This window comes from Canis lupus, chromosome 20 (genome assembly GCF_003254725.2).
Source record: "Canis lupus dingo isolate Sandy chromosome 20, ASM325472v2, whole genome shotgun sequence".
Classification (NCBI taxonomy): domain Eukaryota; kingdom Metazoa; phylum Chordata; class Mammalia; order Carnivora; family Canidae; genus Canis; species Canis lupus.
Genome location: NC_064262.1, coordinates 32,758,486 through 32,772,225, shown reverse-complemented (window position 1 = coordinate 32,772,225; position 13,740 = coordinate 32,758,486). Strand labels below are relative to the sequence as shown.

The following is a 13,740-nucleotide window of genomic DNA, read 5'->3' as shown; positions in this document are numbered from 1 at the left end:
ACTAAATAATTCATTTTGAGGTCTTTTCATATTAGCCTGTGTAGATCCATCACACTCTTTTGTAAAAAGTACTGAGGTAATCTATCCGACAGATGTACTGTAATGCAGTACCTGTGGACTGTAAATCAGCTTGGGGATCTTGTTAACCTGCAGGTCCTGACTCAGGGGGTCCGGACTGGTGCCTGAGGTTCTGTGCATTCCCAGGGGCTGAGCAAGCTGCTGATGGGACCATACTTCGAGAAGCAAGGCTCTAATGCATGGGAGGGCCCCACCAGGGAGCAACATTGGAGCTGTTATAAACAGTGAACACCCTTGAGTATCCACAAGGAGGACCACACTTGGGTCTTAGCGTCAGAAAACTTAGTGTTCAGCTCAGCTCTGACACTAACTGTGTGACCCTGAGCGGGTCCCTCCTCCCTGGTAATTCAGTGAGTGGTCACAAACCGTCTCTACTCTTTTTAAACCCTAGGGATAAAGATAAACAGTCCCTGTCCTTGAGTGCTCTGAGAGTAATAATTCTAATCCTGGTGAGCAGGGAATTGGGGGAGAGGGGAGAACACGAGATAAGGATGGAAAAGCCTTTGTCAGCTGTACTGCCGGCCACAAAGGCCGTTCTGTTCCAGTTGGAAGGCAGTCTAGGTTTGCCAGGTGAGCAGTGGCTAGACAGGGTTTTCTTTAGCAGAAAAGTGCTCTGTGGCATTTGTCTGCACTTTTAAAAAAACAAACCAGACCCACACATAAATCTTCCAAAGGAGCCAGCCAAACTGGGTGGAGGAAGACAGCCCAGTCATTTGCAAACTTTTTTTTTTTTTTTTGGTGATTCTAGCAAGACTGCAGAGGGTGGGGTGGGGGGTGGGGCATGCTCTGGGTGCGTCCACTCTGGGCTGGGAAGGCCCAGAGGGAGAGAATCAAGGCCCACAGCGGCCCTGTCTCCCCGCCCCTGCTCCACGAACAGCGCACAGATGTCCAGTGAATGGTGGCCACAACCTTCATTCCTGTACCGGCGTGAGGTGAACTGCTTCTGGCCGTCTGGACTGTAAGGAATGGAGAGCTCAGAGACTCAGAATTGACCTCTGGAGCTGGTTAAATAGAGGGTTTGAATCCAGACCCTGACACCTAATACCAAAGGGACCCGAGTGAGCGACCTGATTTTTTTTTTGCAGCCTCAATTTCCCTGTTTGTAACCCGAGGATGATACTGATAGCACCGCGCTCACAGAGTTCTTGCAAAGCTTAAAAAAGATTAACTCATGGACATGAGATGCTGAGGCACCGGAGAAGTGGCCACTTACACAGCTAGAGGATTCAAGGAGGGAATGTTGAGGAAATCACAGTCCTGTAGCACCGTGTGAGTCCAGGACAGAATGATTTCCACGACTGTCGCTCTGTCCCTTCTGACTGAGCTCCACCTTACTGGCTGGCTGAGTGGGAGAGCGGGGTGCCTTCTCGGAGCAGCCTGCTTACCGGCACCCCCAACCTTACCTCAGGGCTGGCTGCGCCTTCAAACTGCCATTGTCTTTGTCACCTCTTTGGGGGGAAGACCTGCTCCTCGGGACCCACCCACATGGCCCCAGGCCCTTGGCCGCAGGGGCTGGGGTGGGGGGAGCCCTCCCACTTCTGCTCGCAGGCTGCTGAGAGAACCAGCTCCTCTTCCTCCAGGGGGTGGAGGCAGAGCAAATATTCTCACTTACAGTTCGCCTCTCTTGCTCCCTAGCAGGGTGTGGACATGGGTGTAAAATTACAACCGAGGCGGCCCCCACCCTGGAGCAAAGATGCAACGGGGAAGGCGGCGTTCATTTTACAAGCCCTGCTTCTCCATCTCTGCTCGGAAACTTACCGTCTTCGCTCTCTGAGGTCTGCTCGTACCATAGTCATGACATTATCATGACGTTACCACGTGATAATCATGGTACTAATAGCAGCAGCTCTCTCACACATGCTTACATGCTAAGTGCTCCACACGTGGCCTCTCCCTTGTCAGAAGCCTCCCCCGAGGTGGACGGGAATATAGGCCACAGACAAGGAAGCAGAGTCAGGGCTGCCCCGGCTCCCTGCTCTCCATCGTGACCATTGCCTTTCTTAGTATCCTTGTATCCAGACTGTCACTCTGAGCTTAGACATGGGATTATTTCTCTCAGCTCCAGTTTCTTTTACCTGTAAAAAGGGAAATAACATCACCCAGTGGGCACCTGGGGGGCTCAGCCGGTCAAGTGTCTGCTTTCCCTCAGGTCATGACCTCAGCGTTCTGGGATCAAGCCTTGTGAAGCTCCCCCTCTCCCTCCGCCCTACCTCACGCAAGTGCACTCGCTCTTTCTCTCTCAAATAAATATAAATAAAGGTTAGTTATTTGAAGGAGAGAGAGAGAGCACAAGCAGGAGGAACAGCAGAGGGAGAGGGAGAGGCAGACTCCTCGCTGAGCAGGGAGCCCGATGTGGGGCTCGATCCCAGCATTCTGAGATCATGACCTGAGCCCAAGGCAGCCGCTTAACTGACTGAGCCACGAAGGCGCCCCATAAATAAAATCCTTAAAAAATTATTAATAACATCACCTCGGGTTATTCTGATGATTAAATGAGAAAATGGTTGAGAAATGGAAGCTTCTGTTATTATTTATTATTTTACTACTTTTAGTGTCATGAATATCCTGACATGCTGTCATCCAGTGGACCCAGGATGCCAAGAAACCACAGAATGCAGGTTCACCTAGAACCCCTTTCACAGAGCTGGCGTTCCTGAAGTGTGGAGGTGGGTTTCACATATAGGCTGGGGTCCCAAGGTCAGGACTCTGGTGAGAGCATTAGGGGTCTCCAGCTTATTAACTGGTTTATCTCAGTTTCAAGTATCTCTCTATACCTGCATTGTCCAATATGGTAACTCCCAATAGCCAAAGGCAGCTACTGGGCACTGGCAATGTGCAAAGTCCAAATTGAGACAAACTTTAAGTGGAACGCCTGAGTGGCTCAGTAGGTTGAGCATCCCACTCTTGCTTTCAGCTCAGGTCATGATTACAGGTTTGTGAGGTCAGGCCCCATGTCAGGCTCCATGCTGAGCATGGAATCTGCTTGAGACTCTCCCTCTCCCTTAGCCCCTACCACTTTTGCTCTCTCTCTCTCAAATAAATAAAATAAATCTTTAAAAAAAGATATGCTGGGATCCCTGGGTGGAGCAGCGGTTTGGCGCCTGCCTTTGGCCCAGGGCGCGATCCTGGAGACCCGGGATCGAATCCCACGTCGGGCTTCCAGTGCATGGAGCCTGCTTCTCCCTCTGCCTGTGTCTCTGCCTCTCTCTCTCTCTCTCTCTCTCTCTCTGTGACTATCATAAATAAAAAAAAAAATAAAAAAATAAAAAAATAAAAAAAATAAAAAAAGATATGCTGTAGGCATAAAATACACGTCAAATTTCAAAGACAGTAAATATAATGTTTATATATATGTATAACGTAACATATGTTTATGTTATATTGCTGAGTACTGATGAGTCCATTGTGCCGATGCGTAATGTTTATGTATATATGTATGAATATACATACATATGTATATATATACACACACATATATATATTTAAACATATTGATTGTCTGTTGAAATTACAACTTTTTGGATATATTGGATAAAATAACCAACTTGTTCTGGTTTGCCACAAACATACCTGGTTTTAGCACTGAAATGAAATGCCTGCAGCCCAGAGAACCCCTTAGTCCTGGACAAACCAGGACAGTTGATCATCTTATTATTGGTTAAAATACATTATGGTAAGTAATTTCACTTTTTTTTTTTAAGATTTTATTTATTTGACAGAGAGATAGAGCACAGCAGGGGGAGGGGCAGAGGGAGAGGGAGAAGCAGACTCCCCACTGAGCAGGGAGCTTGATGTGGGACTCAATCCCAGGACCCAGGATCATGACCTGTTGCAAAGGTAGATGCCCAACCGACTAAGCTCCCCAGGTGCCCTCAACTGTTTCTTTTTAAGTGACATCTAATTAATAACTGTTAAGCATTATTAGAAAATTAAAAACTATAATGTGACTCTTATTATATTTCCATTGGCCAATGCAGACTCTATGAGGTCTTAAACCCCAGGCTACACTCTGCCAGGGACAGAGGCGACAGGTGCCCTCCTTCAGCAACTGGCATGGAACACATCAACTACACTGTAGCATAAAATAAGTGGTGCAGTTGCACGGGCTGTGAGAGTGGGGGACTGAAGGATGGGCATGGGTTTCCCAAGTTGGAGAGGAGAGAGGAGAACATTCCAGGCAGAGGGAACTATCTGAGCAAAGACATGGAGGTGATCAGGTGAACTTTTGCACACTTGCTTGGAAAGAAGAACCTCTTCCAATCCCATTGATTTGGCAACTCTTACAATGTTGAGAAGTAGGCTCACAGAGCTTCAGCCTTCCACTCAGTGTTTCTCCTCCAGTTCAGCTGGTTTCTTCCTCATGGATGTTTGCACATCTGCTGTGGTCCTGCCAGGGCCACACTGACTTGTCAGGGTTATTGCTGTGCTTGTGTTTTCTCCGTCAGTTTATTCTTACCGAGATCTCTCAGGGTTGCAGCACACTGGTGTCAACATCTGTAAATAACAGACATGCAGAGGAGCCATGGCTTCTTACAGAAACAGACCAGAGTCTGCTAGGGAAAATGCAGCTTATTCCAGATTTGTCAGAGACTGGTTGTGAAGTCTGTTAATTTTGCCTGGTTTCTAGCTACGTTTATACATTGCTTATTGTGTGCCAGGCACGATGCTAGTTTTGCTTGTATTATCTAAAAACCCTAGGAAGAGCAGTGCTATCACCATTACCTGAACGAGAAGCCTGAAGCTTGCTGAGGTTGTTTGTTCAAGATCACAAAGCCAGAACAGCCAAAAATCACACCCAAAGCCTGGGCTTCTTACTTCCTTGTACTCTTCCACTCTGGGCAGTTCTACCAAGAGATCAGAGAAGCCTAGGACAGAATTTAGAAAACAGGGATTGGGTATTTATTAAGTGAAGGCCTTGTCAGGCAAAACTGTGGAATGTGTTGGCTAAAATGCTACCTGTAGAAATGCTTACTTGAGTTGTTCAGCCCTCATCTTTTATCAAATACTGATAAGGAGTCATCTGAAGACCTCGTCAGCTTGCTTGCTTGCTTACTTGCTTGCTTCCTTCCTTTATTTTTTTTTTAAGATTTTATTTATTTACTTGACAAAGAGGGAGAGAGAGCACAAGAAGGGGGAGCAGCAGGCAGAGGGAGAAGGAGGCTCCTTACTGAGCAGGGAGCCTGATATGCAGGGCTCAATCCCAGGACCCCAGGATCATGACCTGAGCCTTAGGCAGATACTTAACGGACTGAGCCACCCCCTCTCCTTATTTCTGAAGCCACTGACCACCCACCTCCACCGTGATTGCTCAGTCCCCTTCATCCTCCATGAATCACTCCCTGGAAAACTCTCAAGTTTCTTCTGATTGGGTGGAGACAATCACTAGACTCGTCCTAAAACAGGGTGTCTCAGCTTCGGGTGAAGTGCGCTGGATATTTACACGCAGAATTTAGTTATTTGTGTCAAGATCTGATGAAAACAATTACATAAGAAAGAGGGCCTTAGGACATTAGCTCCAGTTTTACCTGGCAGGGAGGAGGTCCCTTGGGGAGTGAGACATGGGCTGATAAGTTTTGATGGATGAGTTTGGGTGGAGAAAGCATGAGGAACTGGGAGCCTTGGGCATGGGGGAGGCAAAGGTTACCAACACTGCCTCTAATCAAGATGGTGCGGACCACTGCTCAGATGGTGTGGAGAAAAGCAAAACCCAAGCTGAGAACAGGGTTCTTAGGGGGCTTTTAGGGGGCTCTCAGACATAGTGTAGACTTTGGAGTTAGAACCAGGTTCAAATCTAGCTTTGTCTCGTCTTTACCCGCTGACCTCTAGCAAATCTCTGCGCTTAATCACTAAGGAGTGGTATGGTCCTTCAAGTAGTTATTGCATCCCTAGTATGGGCTAGGGCCAGGTGATACACTCTCTGCGCCCCCAGGCTCTTTTGAGTGTTTCCAATGAGTGAGGCGATCTGTCTGAACAAACCACTTCAGCGTTGTATGCAAACGATCTGTTTGTATAAATGTTACAACCACAACTCTGCTGGCTTCTCCTGGGCAACCCTTAGGCTGGAAGCCCTTGATTTACTCCTGTCCAAGTCCTGTTCCCAGGAAGACCCCCATCTCTAAGCCTAAATTATGTATCCCTTGTTGTGCCCAGGACACTCTGTGCTTCTCATACGCACCTGGATTCCAGTCCTGTTTGTACTGTGTGCCTTGGGCAAGTCACTTTACTCGCAATTACTCTTCTCAAACTGGGTCAATAGCAAAGGAACTGCTTAGCAAAGCTCTTGGCCCAGGAGTAGGTACTTAAGAAATGCTAGCTGCTACTTTTATAATGTATTCAGCTCTTGACGGTAGAGATCTGGCCTGGTTTCTGCTATGTCTCAGCACCTAGCACAGGGCCTAGACGAGCACACAGCTGGTACTCAATATATGGTGTTGGTAGACAGAATAACAGTCCCTAAAGATGTTCAAATCCTAATTTGCAGAACCTGTCAAAATTACCTTACGTGGCAAAGGGGAATTAGGGTTGCAGATGGGATTAAGATTGTTAATCAGTTGTTTTAAAGATACCCTGGATTAACCAACTGGGCTGATTGGAATCACAGGCCCTTAAAAGAGTTAGAGGAAGGAGCACCTGGGTCGCTCAGTTGGGTAAGCATCCCTTGATCTCAGCTCAGGTCTTGATCTTAGGGTGGTGAGTTCAAACCCCATGTTGGGCTCCAGGCTGGGTGTGAAGCTTACTTAACAACAACAACAAAAAAAGAGTCAGAGGAAGATGTGACTATAGAGAACAAGAGAGATGACAGTATGAGAAAGACTCAGTTGTTAAGTAGGCTTCACACCTCAGCCTGGGTGTGAAGCCTACTTAACAACAACAACAACAACAAGAAAGAGGAAGATGTGACTATAGAGAACAAGAGAGATGACAGTATGAGAAAGACTCACCTTTGAAGGTAGAAGAAGGCGCCACAGCCAAGGAATATGGAAAGTTTCTAGAAGTTGGAAAAGGTAAGGAAATGGATTCTTCCCTATAGTCTTCAGAAAGGAATGCATCCTGCCAACACCTTGAGTTTAGTTCAGTGAAACCCATAGGGGCATCTAAGCTACAGAACTGCAAGATAATAAATTTGTGACTACTTATTTATTATTAATTTTTTAGAAAAGACTTTATTTATCCATGAAAGACACACAGAGAGAGGAGCAGAGACATAGGCAGAGACAGAAGCAGGCTCCCCACAAGGAGCCCGATAGGGAATCAATCCTCGGATCTCGCCTGGAGTCAAAGGCAGACGCCTAACCACCAAACCACCCAGGCGCTGGTATGATTTTTTTATTTTTTTAAATTTTTATTATTATTATTATTTAAAACAGCCTCAGTCTTTTTTTTTAAATATATATATTTTAAATTTATTTATTCAGAGAGAGAGAGAGAGGCAGAGACACAGGCAGAGGGAAAAGCAGGCTCCATGAAGGGAGCCCGAGGTGGGACTCAATCCTAGGACCCCAGGACCACACCCTGGGCTGAAGGCAGGGACTACACGGCTGAGCCACCCAGGGATTCCCGGTATGATTTTTTTAAAGGCAAAATTTTGGTAATGTGTTACAGTAGCATTGGAGAAACTGATATGCCCTGCAAATTATTGTTTGTTTTATTTTATTTTTAAGTAATCTCTACACCCAATATGGAACTCACACAACCCTGAAATCCAGTGGCATGGCCTACTGACTGAGCCAGCCAGGTGCCCCCACTCTTCATTCCTATTATTGCTACTGAGCTGTTTGCGAGAGTTGATTTGTATTTTTCTCTCCCATTACTCTAGCAAGTCCTCAAGGTCAAGGAATAAGTTTGTCTTATTTACCATTAGTTCTCAGGTGCTTAAGAGGGCCTCGCACACAGTAGGCACTCAATACATGCTCCGAGCTTAATGAATACAAATAGTAAAATACCCATTCGTTCATGGGGTCCTCCAGTGCCTAACACCGCCTCTGGCACACAGCAGGAGCTCAATAAAAACTCATACTGAACCTATAGGTGGATCAAGTACTCCTCCCTGCCCTCGTGGCCCAAGCGGCCGTCCCCCCTACACGGGGTCTTCTCTCTTGCACGTCCCTGACTCAGGGATCAGACCGTGACCTCCTTAACCCCAAGTCTCTCCCGGGGCTCCCTTTCGCACCGAGCGCGGGGTCCCGGGACACCGCGGAGGCCGCAGGGTGCAGTGCGCCTTAGAGACCGCAGGGGGCGAGCGTGGCTCGGGAACTCCCGCCGCGGGGCTGGGACAGGGCGGGGCCCGAGGGCGGGTCGGCTCAGTGCGCAGGCGCCGGTCCAGACGCCTCGCGCGGCCAGGGGCAGGCGGCCGCAGAGCAGTGCCGGCCGCGGCTCCAGTAGCAGCGAGTTCGAGCCCCGCTCCCGCTCCGCTTCGGTTCTCGCTCCGCCGGCCCTTGGGCCTCCCTCCGCCCGTCCCCGGCAGTCGCTGCGCATTGCGCTCTCCCCGCCGCCAGGATGCCGGTAACCGAGAAGGACCTGGCGGAGGACGCGCCGTGGAAGAAGATCCAGCAGAACACCTTCACGCGCTGGTGCAACGAGCACCTCAAGTGCGTGAACAAGCGCATCGGGAACCTGCAGACCGACCTGAGCGATGGCTTGCGGCTCATCGCGCTGCTCGAGGTGCTCAGCCAGAAGCGTATGTACCGCAAGTACCACCAGCGGCCCACCTTCCGCCAGATGCAGCTGGAGAACGTGTCCGTGGCGCTGGAGTTCCTGGACCGTGAGAGCATCAAGCTCGTGTCCATCGGTGAGTGCCCCGGTGTGCCCTCCGGTCCCCGCGCGCGCGCCCGGGGTGGGGGGAGGCTGGGGCCCCCTGCTGCGAGCCCTTAGAGCTCCCGGGAGCTGCGGGCTGGGTGTGGGCGCCGGGGAGGGGGTTGCCCTCCAGGGGGCGGGGACGCCGGAGAGACCTAGGCCCCCTCCCCGGTGCGTCTCCCTGGGCTGGGGCTTACCGTGGTAGCTCCCCGCCCCGCGCCTCGCCGTGCGTCCTTGGGGGGCTGTGGGTCCCGGGCTCGGGTTGGGGCTGCACGGGGAGAGGAAGGGCTGTGGCATTTCTCCGCCCCCAGGGTTCCCCTGCGGGGAGCTGGAAACCCCTGGTCCGCAGTCCGTGAAGTGGGGTCCTGGGCCGGTGCTCCCCGAAGCGCTCGCCCCGCTGCGCCCACCTCGGTGCGCTCAGTGGCGGACGAACGGGCGTTGGCCTTGCGCGCGGCGGGAGACCTGGGGAGGGACAGTTCTCCGCGCGGGGGCCTCGCCGCCCAGGTGGGCATGGGGACCTGGTACCCTCCCCCGCCGTCTCTGGCTTGGGTGCGCGCCCCGAGGTGGGAAGGGGAGCCGCGGGGGTGTGTCCTCCTCGCTGCCTCTGCTCCCAGCTTAGCTCTGGCCGGGTGCCTGGGGGTGAGCCCGCCCTGCGGCCCAGGTGATCATTTAGGGACAGTGGAGGTAGAGGAACTACTGTTTTGTAGGGAGCCCGGACTAGTGCGCACTGTGTGCCAGCAGCCTTCCAAAGTTCCCAGTTCTTACACATGGGGCGAGTTGGGGTGTCCTGAGACCTAATTTACAGACAAGGGGTGGGGGGGGAAGTCCAGAGGATTAATTGATTTGCCCAAGGTCATGGAAGTGGGAAGGGTCTAGCTGAGAATTGAAGGAAGCGGGTACAATGAAAGGAGACTGTGCCTTCCTCTCCTTGCCTTCCCTACACCAGGGTCTTCCTGAGAGGAGGGAGGGAGTTGGTGTCGGGTTCCTCTCCCCAGAGCTGGGTAGAGAGCATGAGAGTCAGGGCCCCACTAGGACCTGGACTCGTTGAAAGTTTCCAGGAGGGTCACAAGGCTGCTGAGGGTATGGGCTGTGACAGTAGGGTGAGGGGTCTGTAATGTGTGTGTGTGTGTGCGCGCAGTATGTGTGTATACACAGCATTTGTGTAAAGAGCATCTGGGTATACAGCGTGGGTGTGCAGAGAAAGTGTGTGCACCTACTTTGTGTGTGTCTGTGTACTGCCAGGTGAGTGTCTTGCCGTTGGAGCTGACCCAGGCCTGGGTCTGGGGTCTCTTCCAGAGAAAACCGGGCCTTATGGTAACTTCTGTGATAGGAAGAAAGGCTGGTGGTGGGTGTGGCTGCTGGGACTTTCTCCTGAGTAAAAGGGCTTCCCTCTAGGCTGAGTCTCCTCGGTCCTCTCCCTCCCCTTCCCCCACACCTGTCCTGGCTGGTAGGGCTGCTTCCTGCTTCCTGGGCCCAGGCAGCTGTCACCGCCCAGTCAGCACCGCGTCAGGCGTGTTCTCTGCAGAGCTGTGTAACACGCTTGCCTCTTCTTTTGGGGGCCATCTCCTACAACTGGGGAAAGAGAACCCTAGAATCCTCCTGGATTTCTTCCCTTTTCAGAAACCAGCTTTCCTTCTGAGGAATCTCAAGGCCTGGCTGAGCTCAACTTGGATCGCTTTTCCTTTGTTTTAAAAATGTGTATTTATTTAATTAAGTGAACAAAGAAACTTAAAGTAAACCAGGAGTATCCAAACATGACATGAAATCTCCTTAAAAGACAAAACCAAACAAACAAAAAAATGAAACCACAGCACCAGAAAATCCTGGACTGCCTCATTTACCCACTGTTTACAGAGGCCACAGCTGCTTCCAGCGTGGCTTCCCATCAGTTTCCTGAACTTGGGGATCTCGTTCTAGACTTTGGTTCCTTACATTTTTCTACTTGACCCTCGTGATTTTCATTCCTAAACCCACCCAGGCCATGGCATCTTCTATTGTCCTGACATTCCAGGGTTAGCCTCCCCTTCTCTGGTTGTGGGCCTGTGGGCTATTGGCAGCTTTTTGCTGTGCACATCTTACCACAACAGGTTACATTGCTTTATTTGCTACTTTTAAATTATTTCTTGGATTATATCCCCCAAAGTGACATTCCTGGGTCAAAGAGTGTGGCTACTTTTATGACTCCTGTCATTGGCTGCCTCGTTGCTCTCCAGAAAGATCTCGCAGTAAACAGGTTTTCCAGCCTCCGGAGCTTGGAGGGAGACTTGCCAAGTGCCAGAACTCCCGTGGGAGTGATGCCTGGGGCCTCTTCGCCGTGTTCCTGGGGCTGTTCTGGGTAACGGCCCTTCAGAAAAAAGTAGCAGCGAGCTCAGACTTCAGTTCAAGTATTCGCTGCTTATGCTGTGTTGCATTGTGCTGACAAAGACGCTCGCTCTGAGTTTGGTGACATACACTAGGTGCACAGTATGTTCTGTTCATCATCCCATTGATCACCAATAGAATCCTCACGATTTGTTTCCTTGTCTACATAATGATTTGCTTCAGCAAGTCACTGAGAGGGTAAAGGGCTTGCCCTAGTTCTGCCCCAGTGCCTAGAAGATGGTTGCTGTGTTTTCTGTGGTGGTTGTTAGTATTATGATCTCCATTTAAAGATGAGGCAACAGGAGTGAAATAACTTGCAGAGGTCACCCGGCTAGTAACGGTGACTGGAGGCTGGGCCTGTCCAGTTATGAAATTGACCCTTAACTGACCCGCTCTTCAGTATCGGAAATGAGTAAAACACAGCCCCTCTCCCGTACCCAGAAAGCCCCTGTAACACCAGGTTTCGCAAGTCTGGGGTATTGAGGTGGCGCCTGGATACCCACACTTCGAACCTCTGATCTTGAGCAAAGTAGGGATCTCAAACCTTTAGGTGAGTGACAGGATGAGGGTCCCATGAGATGAGTCAGGAGGTGAGGAGAGTCAGCTTGCATCTTGCATCAAGGTGTATTTGTTGAGGGAATAGCCGCCCTGTTTTCTCTGTTTTTTTTGAGGGTGGGTGGTATTTCCTGCTACTTAATGGATGGTGTTTTACTCCATAATCTGGGAAGGTATCTTTGAATGAATACAGGGTGTTGTGTTCTTTGGATAACTTCCAACAATGTACATTGCTGGAATCATAAGAGTTGTGTACAGGCTCCCAGCTCTGAGACAGGAGATGGTCAGAAGCTGCCAGAGGACTGGCTTTTCTGCCTAGAATTCACTGAAAGACAGCTCTGGCTGTTTATTCACATTTGTGATTTGTTGTAAGGTGGGCCCATTCTAGGCTGCATCCAAGAGTTGAAGATTTTCTTCAGTTTCGTGTTCTGTCTTGGGCAGTTCATAGCGAGGCCTCAGCATATTTAATCCTAGTTGCCTGCCAGGAGCTGGCAGTTTTATTTACTTGTTTTTCCAAAAACCTTTCTGACCCTGAGCAGCTCAGCCAGCTTGGAGAAAAAGGGGTCTCTCCCAGCCCAAGAATGACAATCAAGCCTGCCTAGAAGTTTGGGTGGTGTGTTTTGGTTTGATCCTTTAGAAAAAGGAATTCTTTCCTTTTCAGAGTATGCGGTCTGACCCTAATGTTGATTTAAGTTGCCTGTGCCAGGCCAGTGCCCCAGAGCAGGTGGGTGTGTATTCCCAAGACCTTGGGTCACTGGGTGGGGTTTCCAGGGTGGTGGGTCACCACGGGGCTTGGCCCCCTCTTCCTTCCTATTGTCCCACCCCCACCAAAATAACACACAAATACAATAATCCTAAATCCCGTTCTTTCCTGATCTAGCAAATGCCAGTGTGGCTTTTAGGCAAAGGTAGTAGAAGATGCTTTAAAAGTAGCCAAGTAGCATGCTTTCCTTGTCAGAATCCATGAGCTCTGGGCCATTTGCCACAAAATAACACAGTCGGAGATGTGGCTCTTGTAGTAGGTAAGAGCAAAGATTCTTGGTTCAAATCCCACTTGCCACTAAGTAGCTATTAAGAAACTTGGGTACCTTGGTTTCCGTATCACTAAAATGGGGATGATAACTACCTCCTTCAAAAGGTGGTTAGAAAAATTAAACATTTTAATATTTTCAAAAATGTTTAGAAAAGTTTGTGGCACGTGGTAAGTGCTACGTGAATGTTTGCTAAAAAAAAAAAAAAAAAAAAAATACGGGTACTATCCAGTAGTATTCCCAAACGTCCTTGCTGGAGGGTTTGCACACTGAAAGGACATTTAGAATCGGTGCTGCGCCGGGGAGACCAGCGTGGTTGGCTAGGGTTGCTGCTGCTTGCTCTAATAGGGCTGTGGACTGGCCTCCTTGGAAGGGGAGGACCCCTGGTTAGGTTACGGCTGCCTCAGGGGCCCATTCATACCAGCTTTGTTTCTGAGACCTGGACTGGAGCATGGGGCGGCCGGTCATTCCAGCCTTCCACCCCGTTCAGGAATCTCTGGGCCAAATCACTTCCAGATGGCAGTTGGGCTCTGAGCAGCTCCTCCAGCAACGACGGAGCCGGCGTGCCAGTCAGCAGCTGCCTTCGTTCTTGGAGAGTCTGTGCTGAAGGAGGGCTTTGATTGGGAACCAAGTTATGTCTCTTGGGCACTAGCCCTCCCCTCCTTTTTTTTTTTTTGTTTTTTTTTTAGATTTTATTTATTTATTCACAAGAGACACACACAGAGAGAGGCAGAGACACAGGCAGAGGGAGAAGCAGGCTCCCTGCGGGGAGCCCAATGCCCCGGGTCCTGGGATCACTTCCTGAGCCAAAGGCAGATGCTCAACCACTGAGCCACCCAGGTGTCCCAAGCCCTCCCCTCACTGCCTGGATCCTGGTTCTGGGCTGTGAGGCAGATGCACGGGGTAGTTGAGGATGGCTGCC

General features: G+C 50.1%; 1 protein-coding gene and 1 long non-coding RNA gene across 10 annotated transcripts in view; one reads left to right on the top strand and one right to left on the bottom strand.

The window, feature by feature from the left end:
* Positions 1-3,474: 3,474 nt before the first annotated feature.
* On the bottom strand, positions 3,475-9,549 carry LOC112665967 (uncharacterized). 2 transcript variants are annotated; one of them, XR_003140627.3, is made up of 3 exons: positions 9,069-9,549; positions 4,801-4,943; positions 3,475-4,572 (listed from the first exon to the last, which is right to left on the bottom strand). It is a non-coding gene; the product is annotated as an uncharacterized LOC112665967 (long non-coding RNA). The 2 variants fall into 2 exon arrangements; XR_003140628.3 differs by lacking the exon at positions 9,069-9,549 and adding an exon at positions 5,372-7,055.
* The window catches only part of FLNB (filamin B), a 138,535-nt gene continuing 133,193 nt past the window's right edge, over positions 8,399-13,740 (top strand). For 5 of the 8 annotated variants that reach the window (XM_035702623.2, XM_025456319.3, XM_035702622.2 and 2 more), the window contains exon 1: positions 8,401-8,866. In XM_035702623.2, coding sequence (XP_035558516.1) covers positions 8,575-8,866 — 292 coding nt within the window. In that variant the 5' untranslated portion in view covers positions 8,401-8,574. Of the gene's footprint in view, positions 8,867-13,740 lie in introns of all 8 variants that reach the window. The other 3 variants (XM_025456322.3, XM_025456320.3, XM_049098309.1) reach the window with 2 other exon arrangements.